Source organism: Lytechinus variegatus, chromosome 2 (genome assembly GCF_018143015.1).
Source record: "Lytechinus variegatus isolate NC3 chromosome 2, Lvar_3.0, whole genome shotgun sequence".
Classification (NCBI taxonomy): Eukaryota; Metazoa; Echinodermata; class Echinoidea; order Temnopleuroida; family Toxopneustidae; genus Lytechinus; species Lytechinus variegatus.
In genome coordinates, this window is record NC_054741.1 from 72235988 (window position 1) to 72253886 (window position 17899).

The window sequence follows — 17899 nt, forward strand, 5'->3', positions numbered from 1 at the left end:
ATTTTTATTTCAATAGCTAATTAAGAATCCAAGCTTTCAAACGACCATTTACTTGTAAACAAGCATGCATGAATGCACTGTTAATTATTGATCAAAATCTGAATTGGTTATATGAAATCCACCCTACTTCGACATATCGGGGTAAATCATTTTGATCACAGGTCACCAATAATTGTGCGTTTTGTCGTGCGTAACTTAAGAACAACTTTGTGAAATGACCCCCTGGTCGAGAAATTGCGAATGTTAAAAAAATAGGTCTATCGAGATCTATGTACGAGGGAAACAGAAAGCAATGTGAAGGAACGTGTAAATACTTCTCGATTAGCCAAACAAATATGATCCTCACAGTGACCACATATATCTCTGATATGTATTTCAAAATTATAATTTCACGATAGAGATGTAGAATGTATATCATGGTATGAAATGTTGATCTGAGCCGATGTTTACATGACAAATACAATTTATTTTAATGTTAGGGGCTTTAGAATATTTGACGGTTGACAAATGAAGCTTGGCAAGATTTTGAAAATCTCCATATTGTGATTAAAATGGCGGTCGCTTATGACAATATTGAATAAAATGTGGACGAAAACACAGGCGGCATCATTGCATTGAGAAAGGGTCAAGACGGGCTGAAGGTGATAGAGGTATACAAATTAACGACCCAACTCTATCAAGAAAGTGATCCGTCTTCATTTTTATTTTTTCATTTGCCTCTCCCCTTTCTGGCATATTTTGATTTCTTGAAAGGACCTGGGGATGTCTACCCCAGTCTGTTTGTTTATATTTATTTCTTTATAAAAGAATAAACAGGTTCAAATCTTACAAATCGTATAAATCATATGAACTGGAGGATAGCCCACTTTAGCGGCATTTACAAATTAACAATATTCTTCCATGGGGTCCTTTTTAACGTAAATAAATGCATATAAAATAAATTACATAATTACAATAAATATGCACAATACTTATAGAAAGATAATTGCCGTACCCCAACCACAGTTACGAAAAACTAACTAAAAATAATGAATATTGGATTTAATGGACTGGATCGTTGAACTAGACAAGGAATCGTTGATTGATTATACACTCTAAAATGTTAGCCAACATGCTGTCCACACAATAATTGGTTAAAAATATCAAACTCTGGGTAGTTTTCAACCAATACTGTGTAGTATTCACCCAAAGCACACGATATAACTACCCATGCAGAATTGAATAAAGTTTTAACCAATCTTTGTGTGGACAGTATACGTTTCCCAGCATTTTAAGAGTGTACACAAATATTCGTTTACATCTATTTGACAATTTGGTCTTGGGAGGCCAGTGGCGGATCTTCCCGGGGGGGGGGGGGGGCTAGGGGTTAGGGGAGCCCCAAATTACCTTCATTCTATAGTGAACATTTGTTTTCTTTGCTTTAAAAAAAATTCTCGCCGCCAATATGAGCTTCATTTGGCAGTGAAACTTTTTTGTTTGTTTGTCAAATTTTTGGTCAAACCCCTCCTCGGAAAAATGCTAGATCCGTTCCTAAAGACCAAGGTGAATTTCTGTACGCAGAAAGTTTGGGTATGACTTATGAGAAAATGAGGTTTTCATGCATCGGGGTAAAAAAATATTCAAAACTGTAAACACCATTACGAACACTGTCTGCCGAGTATTCAAATGCTTCAATTTCACTATATCATATTTGTATGAGGTTGAAATATGCAAATATGGACCAATTTTTAGAAAAGTGCTTCCTGCTCGATTTTGTATGTTTTGCAATAACGCCTCCTGCCCACGGTGCCGCTCCGGGCATGCCGGGTCAAAGATGCAGTTCGAGTGTTGCTCCTCAAGTACCAGAAAACTCGGTCTATATATTGAATTACTCTGCGAGAACTTTCTAAAGTGATGCGGGGTGTTTGAACAATTGGAGCTTTCCATATTTGCGTTTCCAATATAATGGAAAAACAGTGTTCATCTTCCATCAAAAAGGCTCACGTAAAACACACGTTCATGCTGTATAAATAAACCGCTTTTAGCCTCTCTGGAGTTACATAATTATGATTACGCCTTATGTGTAGTTAACCATGAACTGAAGTCATCTGTGGGTTGAATATGAGAGAGATAGATTTATAGATATATAATTATATAAATTTATAGATAGACAGATGGATAGACAAATACAGATAGACGAACATAAATATGTAGATAAAAACGTAGATATATAAATGGAGACATTCAAATATGCATGGGGCAAGAACTTCATATTGTTCACTATCACGAGGATAAAAAAATAAATTTAGTCCTATTTATAAATGTTCTAAGGGGAATACGCTTCTAGATACGTCAAAATTAAAATATTATTGTTATTACCATTTTCATTAGGCCTATGTTTATTTTCATTATTACCATCATAAGTGCACGTTAGGCCTATTTAAATTGTAATTGCAGTTCAACAAAATAATATTAAAAAATCAAGGAAGCAAGCAATCAATGCAGTTTGATTGAAATCACTTCTAGGTTCGACCAAAATAAACATTGGTCCGATCATGCTGATATACATACTTCATGAAAAATAAACAATAGCTAACATTTACGCGAGACCCCATTAGTTTCTGCATGCAAATAAACTCGGATCCACAAAGTCTTTCTTTCAACAGATATGTCGACATTCACCACTTAAAATACTTCACGATATTTGATGTCAATCAGTTGAATCGTGTTTGTATGGCCGTGGATGCTGGTTATCCATCACAAAACTGTAGTCATTTAAAAACCAACAATGGTCCATTGCCTTTTCAAAGCTTTAAATACAAAACAATTGAAGTTTCAAATAAATGGAACTCTTAAAATTTCACTCGATTTTTCTGTAGAATAATTTCAACTTTCTTGTGTACATCCTTGAGAATTAATGATACCCCCAAAAAGGTTCATCATAGATAACAATTTCAGCAATGTCTAAATAGGGGTACCTCAGTATTGCAAGTGCAATTATGTACCGTTCTTGTCTGAAAGGTCCTGAGTTGTGCCAAGGTATGTGCTCAAAGAAAAGACAAGTGCAAGCAGGTTGCTCCTTAAAATGTATATAGATAATTTTTTTTCTCTCAATGTATTACGGCGCGGCGGTCCAATTGATAAAATGGGACCCCACCCCAAAATATTAGATTGAAGTCATGGTGATAAGAAAACAACTATGGCTCTTGTATCTTTTATACAGAATGGACCGTACGGTTGGCTAACGACACGTCTGATGGGATCGTAGAAGTTTGTGTAAATGGGACCCAGGGGTATTTGAGTGGTGCCTCTTGGGACAGAGCCGATGCCAATGTTGTCTGCTCAAGTCTTGGTTTCACACGGGCGATTCGATCTTATACTTCAAGACCAAAAGAACTTATCAACGACGAGATGTTTCTTTATAACGTGGATTGCATCGGGGATGAGGGCAACCTTTATGATTGCCAAAATGATGAAAATCCCACAGGGAATACCCATCAATTGGAAGAAACGGTTGCTGGTGTTGAGTGTTCGAATGATGGCGGTAAGTCATGTTAATTGACAAATCGTGGATAGTTTTGGCTTGAAAAGTATGTCTAAAATGAATATTAGCTCTTTTAAATTGTAAAAATTATTTTACACACCTACATGTATATTGATGATATGATATGAATGAGGATAGTATTCAGTGTGGTAGGGGGATGAAACAATAAAAGAAGCATAAGTGGAAGTAGTTAGTAGTACCAACAGCAGCAGCAGCAGTTGTAGTGATAGTTGTAGTCGTCATCGTCGTCGTCGTAGTAGTAGTGGTAGTAGAAGTAGTATGATAGTGATAGTAGTAGAAGTATAGACGTAGAAGTAGTAGCAGCAGCAGTAGTAGTAGTATTAGTGACAATAATGCTCGGATCGACCTCCTGTCACTATGTGGTTTATAACTGAGACTGATATGCGCACGGTCATTTGATTTACTAAATCAATAATGCAAAAAATCGTGCATTTTCAAAAAGCTATTGAATGTATGTTGAATTTTTATCACTCTATTGAACATTACATTTATGTTAAAAGTAGCAGATTTCTATAATTTGATCGGGGATTCAAAACTTGGCGGTAGATTTATTCAATTTACTATGTTTTGATTATATCAAAATTATACTTTAGTTGTGTTACTTTAAATCTTATGTACAGCGTAAATTTGTTTCGTTGACAGAGGGAAGTTGTCTTGCAGGACTTTGCTCAGAAAGCACTGTAGGAGGTAGGTTTACACTATCTTCCATGGATCCATGGCTTAGTCAAAAATCATTGGCGATCGTAGAAAACTTTTCTTGCAACTTTTTTTCTTAACCACTGGTTTTATTGGTATTATATTTTGTCTTAATCACATGAATTGTTCTCAAAGCAAATAGGAATCAGTGACCTGGTGTAATTTAAAAACAAAATAATGAAACAAAACAAAAGTTTTCAAGTGGAAGATAAAGTAGTATTGAAACTCCTGGTTTTGCATTGGATTTATGGAAAAAAATTCCTTGTCAACACATTAAAAGAAAAAGAGACCTGCAATTGTTATTTTTCACATTCCATTACTGTTTTAATTGACATTCAAAAATTGATTTTACTATATAATATCAATTAATAACTCAATTATGCTGTTGATTCATATATTCATTTCAGGAACCGTTTGTTATCCACTGACAAAAGGATGCTGGATACTACCATGGAATGGTATGTATCATTTCATATGATAATTACAACGCTTATCATGATAACAAGACTGGTGGGTGTTTCACAAAGCTGTTCGTAAGATACGAATGACTTTAGGCTCGACTGGTGATCCTTTCTTGTGCTATGTGATATCCCTATGTAATTGATTTATGACCTAAGAACATGTTCCAGTCGTGCGTAAAGATTGTGTAACTTCACGAACAGCTTTATGAAACATCCTCCTGGATTACTAGTTAAAATCAGAAAAGTTATGGTTTATTAATTGTGAGTAATGGAAAAAATTAGACATTATATCGTATATTATATGATTTGTAATATAAATCAACATTTCTTGAATGAATGTGTACTTGAATTCTATTTTACATTTCTTTCAGACATGCTAAGTTGCTTTCATTTGAGCCTCAGAATGGTCCACTTAAAATGCTTGTAAGTATCATTGGAGGAAATTATGTCAATCTTTTAATATGTCGTCATACTAAGGAACACTGGCATGAAGAATTATAATATTTAGAATAATATTTCTTTAGTCAGATATGGAAAGAAAATAATATTTTTCTTAAAAGAAAAATCGATATACTATAATGAAGCATATGCGCAGGTAGTTTGTTCAGTATCTTTCACTTTTCAGGTTTTTTTTTTAGTCTGGGAAAGGGTAGATGGATAGAGTTCATTTATTCATTTACTTTTAAAATTATGGATGCTTCATTAAATTATTGATTAACGTCATTGAATCATTCATTAACGTTGCACATTATCTGCAGATGGGTAATGGAAAATATTTTTTTAAATCGATGAATGAATAATACATTTGTGAGTCAGTATGAGTCTCCGTTTTTATAACATCGCATTTGTCTCACCCCATTGAAAAAATGAACCAGTTCGTAAATTGTGAATGGTATGTTGTATATTTTTGCACTTTTTTTTAGCATATGATGATGTCTTTTCGATTCTTTAAAATGTCATAACTTCGTTAGTCCATGTCCGATTTTTATTTCATTTTCCGTGTCGTGTTTGTCTGATTTTTGTGTATCTCTTTCAGACATATCATTTTCAACCCGGAATACCCCTTTAATGTCATTGCCTATAATATTACTTGCTAGATCGATAACTAAGTTAATTGAAATTCTAGGAAAAAATGTACTATTGATAATTTTGATTCACAGAAAATGGAAGAATCTACCTGCATCCTACCGCCCTTCAGAAATATTCTATGAAGAAAGAGTTGCGCAGATGTACGTAATTTACACTTTAAACGGAATTAAAAAGAAATGCTTCAGGTTATCAGGATATTTTGTGAGATTTTCTATGTGAAAAGTTCGTAAAGATCACTTTCAAATATATATATCTATATATAAATATATATATGTATATATGTGTGTGTGTGTGTGTATACACGAAAAAATGAGATGAAATAACGATAGAAAATAATGAACAAAAGTCAAACAAAATTTGCCTTTAACTAGTTTTCATTTATACTGCAAAAACTGAAAATCATATATATAATGTGGTTTGGTAAATGAGAGTGCGTGTATGTGTGGGTGTTCGTCACGCATTTCCCTGTGTATGAAGTTGTGTGTGCGTGTAGTTTGATGTGAAGGTGGGTGTGTGCGTGTATGTAAATTAATCTATAGGATGCTGCAGATAAAACAAAATCATCAGTTACTTAAAACAATTTATATACATGGGTTTATTGTTTTACTATGATAATTTATATCGCATTTTAGTTTCCATTTCCCATACTGTCACTGCTAATCTTATCACCAACTGTATTTTTTTTGGCCATCATTTAGCTCATTTGACGACAGCGAAATCTTGTCAATACAACCGGGACTTTTCAGGCATTATGCTAATCTACTTTTTCTGTAAGTTATGTTTTATAAGTTTAATGTTTCTTGTAAATGTTTTTATAAATTAAATGACATTTATTACTTTTTGTTTCGTGCTTTCAAACGCTTTCGAATAAGTAAGGGTAGTCTGTTGAATGTGTGAGGAGAGTTCAAGTTTTACTGCAGATACAGACCAACATAAAATATAGATTCAAAAGTATTTTTTATTATGAAGAGTAAAGCAAATTCTAACTGACCGTGCCAACTCGAGATTAGAGCAGCAACATTACAAATTCCCATTCCTCCCATCTTATCTTGAAAATCGGACCGCTACAGCATAAGTCGGCAAACCATCTAGGTCTACAACAGTGGCAAATTTGCCATCTATTGTAATTACAAAAAACCCGGACAAAAAAACCCTTAACTGTTACTATGGCAACTTCAATATATTGGCGATGTAACCATAGTTGCAAGTAGCTATTAAAAACGGGTTCCAGGACCAAGAGGTCGTAGTAACTTTTTTGCCCACATATACTTCGGAGGTCAAATTCTGTCCTATCGCATAGTGCATCCACACCCACACACAAACACACGCTCACCCACACAAACGCATACAAAACACAAATCATTTCTCACACATACTCACCTTACTCACACATACACACACTTTACGCTTACAATCTCACGTTATATACGAAACTTATTTTCTAAACCGTTGTACGATATTCACGATGTTACTAGAATACTTGACTAATGATAATTTTAATCTCTTTTAGTTAACATTGCAATAAACCTGTCTTTTAGAAAATAATCATGAAAAAATATGATTATGTTTATTCGTATAGGTTTCTGAGTGAAAACGGCATTAGCGGAATAGAGGAGGGAACCTTTGAAGGATTATTGTCACTGAGAATTTTGTAAGTTTTTTTTGCAAGATTTAAGTAGTAAAGTAGCCTAGAGAACAATACAAAATATAACTGTAATCCTTTTTATGCAAATTCATTTTTATTCATTACTTTTAATTTTGTCTCACTTCTACATATTTTTTGTGAATTATCGATGTATACTTTGTTTTGACTTTTAATTCTCTTAGATTATTATACTATTATTTGTAGTTTTATATCAGAGAGAAAATATGATATATTTTACATCATGAATTCCCTAGTTACTTTGTTAAATTGTATTTGTTATTTTTAATCTATGTGATGATTTTTTTATAAATATATATATATTCAATTTTTTAACCTGTTGTATCAGGACCATGATGTAAAACAGCTGTGCTGATCATGTTTTTTATCCTGTATAAATGAATTCAAATAAATAAATAAATAAACATTACCACACAGAAAGAAAAAAAGATCGGTATTTCCTTTAGATTGATAGGAAAATGTCATTAAAAATAATCAGTTTATAATTCTGATCCTTGAACTATAGATTGAATTCTAATTTACTCTATTTATTTTGCCCATCGTACCAACCATCATCATCATGTCATCTGTGTTATTTTGGGCTCATTGTAAATTTGAAGCAAAATGAAAAGCATTTTAGATCACAATAGTAATTATATCCCCGGAACTGGATATATTGCTGTTTCATGTTTACAAATTAGTGTTAGTAACGTATACATGCAAGTCAAGTCATGATTGATAATTTTCACTCTGGATCCTTCATATCCTTTTTATATTGAGCAGGAATCTATCATCAAATAATTTGAAGTATCTACGTCATGGAATCTTCGACGGTCTGGAAAACCTGAGAATGTTGTAAGTTTGAAAGTCACCTTCACCTATTACACATCCATGGGAATCGTCTAGGATAAAATCAAATATGAAGTCCTGCTTAATTCCCCTCTTGAAGTCTTTATACAATGTAAGCAAGCCAATACTCGCCAATACTCGTATTAGATTTCTCAATGTTACACTTCAAGCGCAGATACATGCTGACATTATCCTAATAAGAGGTATAATCGTAGGATCTTAGACGTACAAGCAATAGATGCAACCACCTAAAGGTCATCTGGTGTTTCAGAAAGCTGTTCACAAGACCTTACGAATTTGTGCTAAATGAGTAATGGTAATGTTGATTCACATCAGATACAGGCGAAATCTGATCGTTGTACAGTGAAATTGCGATTTCTACTCGCATCAGAATGCTTGGTTCGATTTTGGAGTATAGGAAATAACTCTCCTTTTATAATATATGTAAAATTTGGGGGTATATCGCCCCGCCATGTTGGCATGAGGTATCTCATTAACCAAGGGCACCATATAACCATATTGCAGCCTGAAAATACCATTAGCAGATAGTCTTCCATAACTTCTGCATCTTGTTTTTTTCTAGTGAAGTCTTCATTTAATATTGCGGAAGGAAGCTCTTCCAGCTGAATGGAATAAAATAAAATACAATAAAATAATTCGATAAATTTTAGCCTACTTATTCTTTGTGGAAGTAATCGTGGTTATATATCAGCATCTTTACTGAAATCGGTTTATTTTTTCATATTTTTAACCTCTTCACAAATCACTTTTTATCGTTTTTCATAAATCACTAGTTAGGCCACTTCCTATTTGACAATAAATCTTGCATAATCTAAACCTTATAATTTTTTCATTTAATTAAAATTGAACGCCAGCGATGGATATATGTATTGGCTTGTCGATGATCACCTTAGATCTTTGGGGTAAAACAATTGAAAGTAATTCCAGTGCATTACGACACTGATGATGCTGATGGTAGACGAAGAGCCCACTATTTTTCTTTTCATTCCTGTCATGAAATAATGGATGCTCTTAATTAGCACTAGGGAATATGACCCGCTTGTGTGTAAATCGTGTGTAACTTACGAACAGCTTTATGACATTGCCCCTTGATCGGATTAGTTATATGACGTTCCAAAAAGTACTTTTTAATGCTTCTCCTTTCGTAGGGATCTGAGCTACAACCCCATACTACATATCGACGAGGGAGTATTCGCTACATTAAGGAACATTATATATTTGTAAGTATGTCCCAATCTCACAAATGAAAACGACTCTAAATCAATTGAACAAGACGTCTTTGCACCCCAAAGAAAGAAAGGGAATTTGGTCTGCAATGCAATATATATATGTATATATGTATATATATATATATATATATATATATATATATATATATAAATATATATATATCATAATGGGCAAATATATCGTATCTTCTACACGAAATGCCATAGCGTTAGGTAAGCGAATTGCACTACATGTATTTACACCTCAATCCCTCTTTCAATTTCAATGTTGATTTGAACTGCCAATTATTATATTCTATATTAAAACAAATGCTTCTTATGCAAATTAATATTTTCTTTGAAGCTTCTAGCCCTTTATCGACTGGTTATTGTATTTATCTATTTTTTTTCAATTTCAGATTTTTTGTTGAAGTATACATACCATCTCTAGAACCAGATGTCATAAGCAATCTTTCTTCTCTCACGACAGTGTATGTATATAATTTCCACATTCCAACGATCTGATAAAAGGAACTGTGTGCTGTAATGGTAGAATCTTCTGAAAGAGAACTATTCCACTCTCTTTTTCATTGTAAATACTATTTTGTTTGAGGAAAATTATAAGAAATTTACGTATGACAAAAACTATAAACAAACAAAATTAATGTTACCCCTCCTAACTTACTCATGTCAAATTAAATTACCAGCAATGAAATTTGCAATATTTTGCATAATGAGAAGGATTTAAGCTACTAGGAAAGAAATATTGCCGATCTTTATGGAAGCAACAAACATCACATGCAGGGTGACCAGATTTCACAAAATGAATTACGGGACAATTGACAAACAAAGATCAACCAAGAAGCCCACACAAAGTGTTAGACTTGTGAAAAAAACGAATATAAAGAATTAGAAGGAAGGGTGAATGAAAGAAAGAAGGAGCGAAAGAAAAGAGATGAATTGAGAAGGAAAGAAAATAAAGGAAACAATAACAGAAAGTAAGAATAAAAGAAGGATGAAAAAAAAGAATAAAAGAGATAAAAAAGGTTTCCGTCATTCTTTGAAAGAAAGAAAGAAAGAAAGAAAGAAAGAGATAGACGGTGGGATGGTCGCTAAAATTGTGACATTCCTTGGGGCGGCAAATACAACCACGGTTCTTGGACATGATAATATGTAAAATATTATGAGTGAATACATGCACAATGTTGCCATCGGTAAATTTTGCTCCTGACCTCAAAATTAAAATAATAATATGCAAAATCGTACTATTGATTCGACTGGAAATTCCGCCATTCACCCCGTGTGTTAAGGACTTCCGTGAACGCGCGCAAGCGTGCACAATGCATGTAACCTCGTTCGCGTTTTATTTTTTTTTATTCGCTGTGCATGATATACGTTATAATACAGAATATACGATGGCGTATAAGATGTCGTCGTCTTCGTCGTGTTTTGACAGCGAAAATGACGATTTATCACCATGATCACTAGCAAATATATGCTACATGCACGTCTTACCCAAGGAAAGAGGGCCAGTAAATTCCTTTCAAGTAAAGAGCTAGAACAATTTTAAGCCTTTGCTGCATTCGTTGATGTAGACTACCTGAGACTTCAGAATAAAAATAGCTATTCGTGCAGCAGAGAAGTTTGCGATTGACTTGCATGCAGCCCGGCCCCGGGAGACCAGCCCGACGTCCGACCAGCATTTCAGCAAGATCCAAATGGATCAAAATAAATATAGATGTTCGATGTAGGCCTACCGCGTTTACATCTTGCCCAGAGCCAGGTCAAACATCGTTCGTATATCACCAGCATTGAGCAATCAAGCGATCAAAGGTAATTTGTTTTCACTTTGTGCTCTTGCATTTCACTCTCTGCAAAAGTGAAGCGGTGCAAACTTTGATGATTTTTGTATAGGTCTACATCTAGATTTCTTAATTGAGTCGATGAATAATGTGACTCATGACTTACTTCGTCTTCTATTCATAGGCTGTAAATGTGGCGGTGAACTAAGTCATGACATGAGTCACATTATGTATCGATTCAATTAAGAAATCTAGACCTATACAAATGTCATCAAAGCTTGTACTGCTTCACTTTTGCAGAGAATGAAATGCAAAAGCACAAAGTGAAACAATTTTGGCATGGACAAAGATCGCTATAACAAGGATCACCATCTCAAAATCATCCTCTGTATCTTTTTCACCTTCGATAGCTTGATTGCTGGAATGCTGGTGATACGAACGATGTTTGACCTGGCTCCGGGCAAGATGTAACGCGTTAATACATCTATAACGTTAGTTTGATCCATTCGGATCTTGCTGCAATGCTTGTCGGGCTGGGCAGGAGCGTAACAGGTCGGTGGCCATGCAGGAGGGGCAAGAGCAAAAAAATCTCCGGTCTTATCAGGGTCAGATCCATGATTTTCCAAAAGGAGGCTAATTTTTCAGAGGAAAGTTTCGACCAGGCCCCCCCCCCCCAGAAAAAAAGTTTTTCAACCAATTGACAAGCAAAAAAAAATAAAGGTTTTCACCCACAAATGAAGTATATTTCGTACACGAAAAAAAGGGTCTTCAATTTCAAAAGAGGGGGCACACCTTTGTTTTAATGGCATATTTCCATTACAAATTTTAGTATTTTGCTTCTCAAAGGGGGGGGGGGGCAGGCAATGGCGTCATGAGGGGGTCATGAGGCAACATTTTGAGGGGCGATATGGTGTATCGGGTAAAAAAAGCAATGCGAGTGAGCAAAAAATTATACATTTTTATTACAAAAATCCAATTTCAGATTTTGACATAATGTTAAAGAAGAGAACATATTTTTCACCCTTCTCTCTTTCCTTTTCCTTTTTTTTTCTTGGTCTGTACGCCACGGTAAACAAGATTTTGTTTATGATTTTGCATGCTTATTTAAAAAAAAAATAAAATCACCTTTTCATGACAATCTATCTGTTCTTCTTTCTTTCCTTTTCCAGTTCCTCTTTTTCCCCTTTCCCTTTCCCCCTTTTCTTTTTTCCCCTTTCATTCTCCCCCTTTTCTTTTTTCCCCTTTAAGTTCCCGGTGAACTACGCCAGGGGGGATAGCTTGCCCCCCCCTGCACTGTTAAGCCACTATTTGCTCCCTGGGATGGGCCGGGTTGCATGCAAGTCAATCGCAAACTTCTCTGCTGCACGAATAGCCATTTTTATTCTGAAGTCCCATGTAGTCTACATCAACAAATGCAGCAAAGGCTTAAATTTGTTCTAGCTCTTTACTTGAAAGGAATTTACTGGCCCTCTTTCCTTGGGTAAAACGTGCATGTAGCATATACTTGCTAGTGATAAATCGTCATTTTCGCTGTCAAAACACGACGAAGAGACGACATCTTATCCGCCATCGTACATTCTGTACATAACGTATATCATTAGTATCCCTAAATTAGACCCCAAAGTAACCAATCTGGAATAAAATTATTGGAAAAGGTTTTTCAACTGATTTGAGTAGGTATGGGTGTCAACATTTACCAAAAAAAAGTTAGGAGGAATGCGGGTTGGGGAAACTGCTTTTTTTCAAGGTCAAAGGTCAATGACCTTTTCATATATACTGTATAATGGTATCTCTGAGATGGAAAGGCGCAGGTTGGTGATAATGGTGTCAAAATACACAAATTCTTACCAGAATATCAAATAAAATAAAATTAAGTACCTAGAATGCACATTCACTGATAAAATTTAAGGTCAAAGCCAAAAAAAAATCCAATCATCTAATGAAAATCATAATATTATTTGGTGTTTTTTTAAATGTGTGTTTTTTTTTAATGTGTTTTACAAATTTCAAAAAGTAAAATGTTTTAGAAATGAATAACATTTCAAAGTGAAACATAATGTCAAGCTTAAAAATTAGATAAAACATCGCGGCATCATACACATCAAAATTTAAAATGAAAGCTGAAACAACTAGATCTATGAAAAGTCAATAACTTGTTCCTCCGATTACATCTACAAATAATTAATCTGAGAATCCATAATATAATTATAAAAATTTCCCGCCGATTTTGTGATTATTTTGGTGGAAAAACTATTTATCATGTGAGATTGTTTGCACAATTGAGAATTTGCTCTGATCCTAGTAGGATCAGAGCAAATTCTCCTACATGCCTAGGTTGTAGCCTGCCACACACAGCTAGGCAGGAGGCCAGTTCGTTTGCAATGAATTAGCAAGAAAATCATCGCAGAACCTGCAAAAGTTTGTAGTTATCAATCTAATTGTTGTCTCTGCATCGTCATCCGTAAGTTATTTAATGAAAATTCGTCACTTTTGTATTAACTACATTTTGTTATTAATATGAAATACGGGACAAATAGGCGTCCCGCGAAGGGTTTGTCGGGACGCCGGGACAAAGGAGCAAAATACGGGACAATCCCGGGAAATACGGGACGTCTGGTCACCCTGATCACATGTGTACCCATCTACTGTGTTCTTAATGAAATGTGCATATCTTTTTCGTGCTCGGTACGATGTTTATTTTCTTGCGTAGATTAATATAATTGCCTTGTAATATAATTTAACTTCATACAGTTCAGCGTCTGACAACAGGCTTTGTTGCCTTGTTAACGACCAAGAGAATGTCACCTGTGCCCGGACCTCTGCTAGGAGCCCACTGGAAACATGTGGCAGACTTTACCCAAGCGCCGTACTGGGGATCTTTGGCTGGATGATAGGTCTAACTGCTCTGGTTGGAAACATCGTGGTGCTCGCTCTGAGATTTCACCAGCACCAGGAATTAAGTGTCCAAATTCTTCTGATTATAAATTTAGCTGTTGCCGATTGTTTAATGGGAGTCTACATGATCTTTATAACATCAGCAGATATACATTTTGGCGATATCTTCTTTCTAGTTGCTCCTTGGTGGCGGCAATCTATTGTATGTAAGGTGGCAAGTGTTCTGGCTTTCCTATCAAGTGAACTATCCGTTCTAACATTAGCCCTCATTACCCTTGACAGGCTTATATGTATCATATTTCCATTTGGGAAATACCACTTGAATGTCAAAATAACTGGTGTGTTTCTGGTCGTTGCATGGTTAACTGTCCTTGTAGTTGGTGTCCTGCCGTATGTAATTTATTCAGATCTGTCCGGCATCTATGGCCTTTCAGATGTTTGTCTTGGTTTACCACTTCATGTTGATTCAGGAGAAACCGGGTTATTACGTTTCCAGAGAGAATTACCTTGGTCGGAGGAATTCATAGTCGTCTACGAGGCAATCAGCAGTGACATCCGACCGTCTTGGATATATTCAGTTATTATCTTCATCGGTGTGAACGCAATATTATTCTTGTTCATCTTAATCTGCTACATCTCGATGTTCGTCGAAGTTAAAAGATCAACTCGATCTGTCGGAAACTCGGAAATGAGATGGAGGGAAATCAAAGTCGCCAGGAAAATGGCGTTTATCGTAGGAACTAATTTTGCCTGCTGGATGCCGATTGTTATCATGGGTATTCTTACACAGACAGGTCTGGTGGTCCTACCGTCGTCGTTATACGCCTGGGTCGTCATTTTCATATTACCTATTAACTCTTCAATTAACCCGATCATCTATACGTTCTTGAATCTTCATGTCAGAAGACGAAGAAATAAAAGGGACACGTCGGCTCTTAATTCTGTTTCAAGGAATGTAGATTTTAAAAGAATACATAGACGTTCAAGAAATAATAGCCTTACAAGGGAAACTCGTGCATAAAAATTGTCGAAATCGAAGTTACTCGATAATCCATGATCACTCTTAAGATTTGAAGACCTTTGAAACTATAGGGTCGGGTGAATGTTCCACCATTGTCGCGTAAATACAAATCTTTATTGTTAAGAAGTCACACGTACATGAATGGCTTCATGTCAATTTGTATTTCTCGCGATCATGAAAAGTAAATTATGCAAGATTTGGCAACGTTTTTCCCAATGTCGCAATAATACGACATGACAAGATCATATATCCGGCCATGTTGACGTGATAAGTTTATTAAGTCGACATAGCAGATTAAAACATCGCTTTCTTGACAACTAGATGGCACTGAAAGCTTCCGTATATACCTGAGTACGATGAAATACTCGTATATTACCCTGTTTTACCCTGAACGTACTGTATTTAAATTTTAAATGACTGTACATTTATATTGACACTTAAATGGAAATGTGTTTTATTTGTTAGTGTTATTTTAGAATCTACACATTTCCTAATTGTGAGCTTGTAAGTCGACGTAAATATATATTGACATTAATGTATACGTTATATATCAATCAATTATAGGTGTTTCTAAAAAAAAATAACTGGAGTTCAGAGGTCAGCCATATTAAAAATACATGTTCCTTTCTTATGATTTCTATTTTACATAATTGGGAAACCCATCAACTTTTATTTGACACCTTGTTTGCGTCACAATTGTCACTGGTCATAGAGTTATAGTCCTTCAGATGCGAAGGGTACAAAACCTACCTTTTCCACATTTGATTTTTTATGTACAAGCACGAGGTAAACTTTGTTGTATACTATGGCGTGGGTTTCATCAGAGTTTACCCTTTTAATTCCAGTGAAAAGCTATCCCTTGTGTTAGCTTTTTGTGAGTAACTGGCATTTACATATTGACATCGAACTTCAATCTCTGTTGACCTATCTTTTGCACTATCACCTTCAACGTTACACACTCCCTCCTCTGTCGACGCTGCATGTCTTGCATTGCACTTGAAACCACTGCGGGATAGTGACGAAGAACATGCCAAGCATCGGCCTGCAAGTTACCAAGTGGTACTCAACCAAGATTCCAACTAGACACCAGATACAATGTCATGGAGGGAAAAACTGTGATGAAACCGAAAGCTGTTGTACATTTAAACCACCAAAACTTGGAAAAAGTATGTTTGTACCCTTCGCATTCAAATGAGCATAACTCTGTGACCCGTTACAATTTTGACGCAAGAAAGGTGCCAATTTTAAAGTTGATTAGTTACTCAGTTATCTAGAATAAAAATGAATAGAACAAATTATGTATTCTTTATATGGCTGACCGTTGAACTTAGGTTGCCTTTTTTTAAGAAACACCCTGTATATAACCATGCAATCATTGCAGTGTATTGTTGGAATCTACAACAAACAATGAATGTATTTTAAACGATGTTGCGTACAAACCAACCGAAACCAAGGATACTGGTTGCATTTAATGACTACTTGCTAATAATTAAAAAAAAACTGCTGACATGTATCCAGTATCATTATTGATTCTTTTTCATCATTAGACTCGATCTTTCAACCTTCGTTGCCATGGCGCATGCGTGCATGCATTTGTATGTGTTAGGGGGTGTGTGTATATGTTTTGCGTATATATACCTTCCAAACAGATTCCATCACGTGAATTTCATCACGCCACAACTGGGCGTTGTGGCATGCGCCTGTAATCCAAGCTGTGGGGAAGTTACAAATTGATGCAGAGGTTCGAGGTTCGAGCCCTTGTCACGTCTTTCGGATGGTGACGTTAAAGGTCGGTCCCAGACGTAAATAATCATTTTTGATGGATACACGTCTGACAAAACTCAAACACACAGACATCACGTGAATGGACATTTTCATGGTTCAGCGAGCACAAGACAAAGAAGAAAAGAATCTGTTCAGCATTTCAAAGGGGGCTGGTTTTACATAAGATTTCTTTTTCAAGAGCTCATTTCACATGTTTCAGTTGGATGGGCCCATCGTGGCGAAACACATTAAATTTCATTTTCAAACGTTGCAAACGAAAAACCGGCAACAAATTGTGACTTGTATTGATGTTTGAGCAGGAAAAGTATATATAAGTTGAATTTTATGCAATACTATCAGGTGTTTGCGCATAGGAGAGCACATATGAAAAAAGAGATTTATCATATTTAATCAATCTTAATCAGCTTATGACGAGTTCAGTTAAGAAAATAATGAGTTTCAGTAAATAATACTTGGCATACATAACCTACTTAATTTAACTTACTTAACTTAATTCACATTTTGTAAGGTCGTGCATATAGAGAAATTCTTCAAACATCATTTTACCGTAGGACAAAAACTACGGTAAAATCATGTATTGTATAAAGGCAGATTCAAAGAAAATGTAAGAAGATTTTGATAGCCATAATAAAAAGATGCAATACGTATTGCATTTTGTATTCATAATCTATTGAATAATAATTTTCTTTCAGTTAAATCAAATTTTCAAGTACCAACGTTTTATAAAATGTACCCTATTTGCTATTTCCTTGTCTAGTATAGGCCGACGTAATGTTGTTTTTAATAAAGGCTCTCGCCGATTCATTAACCGGAATGCATGTAATCTAATAAATAGATAAGTAGCCTTGAACTGGAAACCTGAGAAATACGCACTACCAGCAAGAAC

General features: G+C 35.2%; 1 protein-coding gene across 1 annotated transcript; it reads left to right on the top strand.

Moving 5' to 3' along the window:
• Nucleotides 1–7375: 7375 nt before the first annotated feature.
• On the top strand, nt 7376–15799 carry LOC121409628 (G-protein coupled receptor GRL101-like). Its single transcript, XM_041601532.1, has 5 exons — nt 7376–7441; nt 8216–8287; nt 9451–9522; nt 9930–10001; nt 14064–15799. Exons 2-5 carry the CDS (start codon nt 8283–8285, stop codon nt 15226–15228), a joined length of 1314 nt encoding a protein of 437 aa, XP_041457466.1. The 5' UTR covers nt 7376–7441; nt 8216–8282; the 3' UTR covers nt 15229–15799.
• Nucleotides 15800–17899: the final 2100 nt, after the last annotated feature.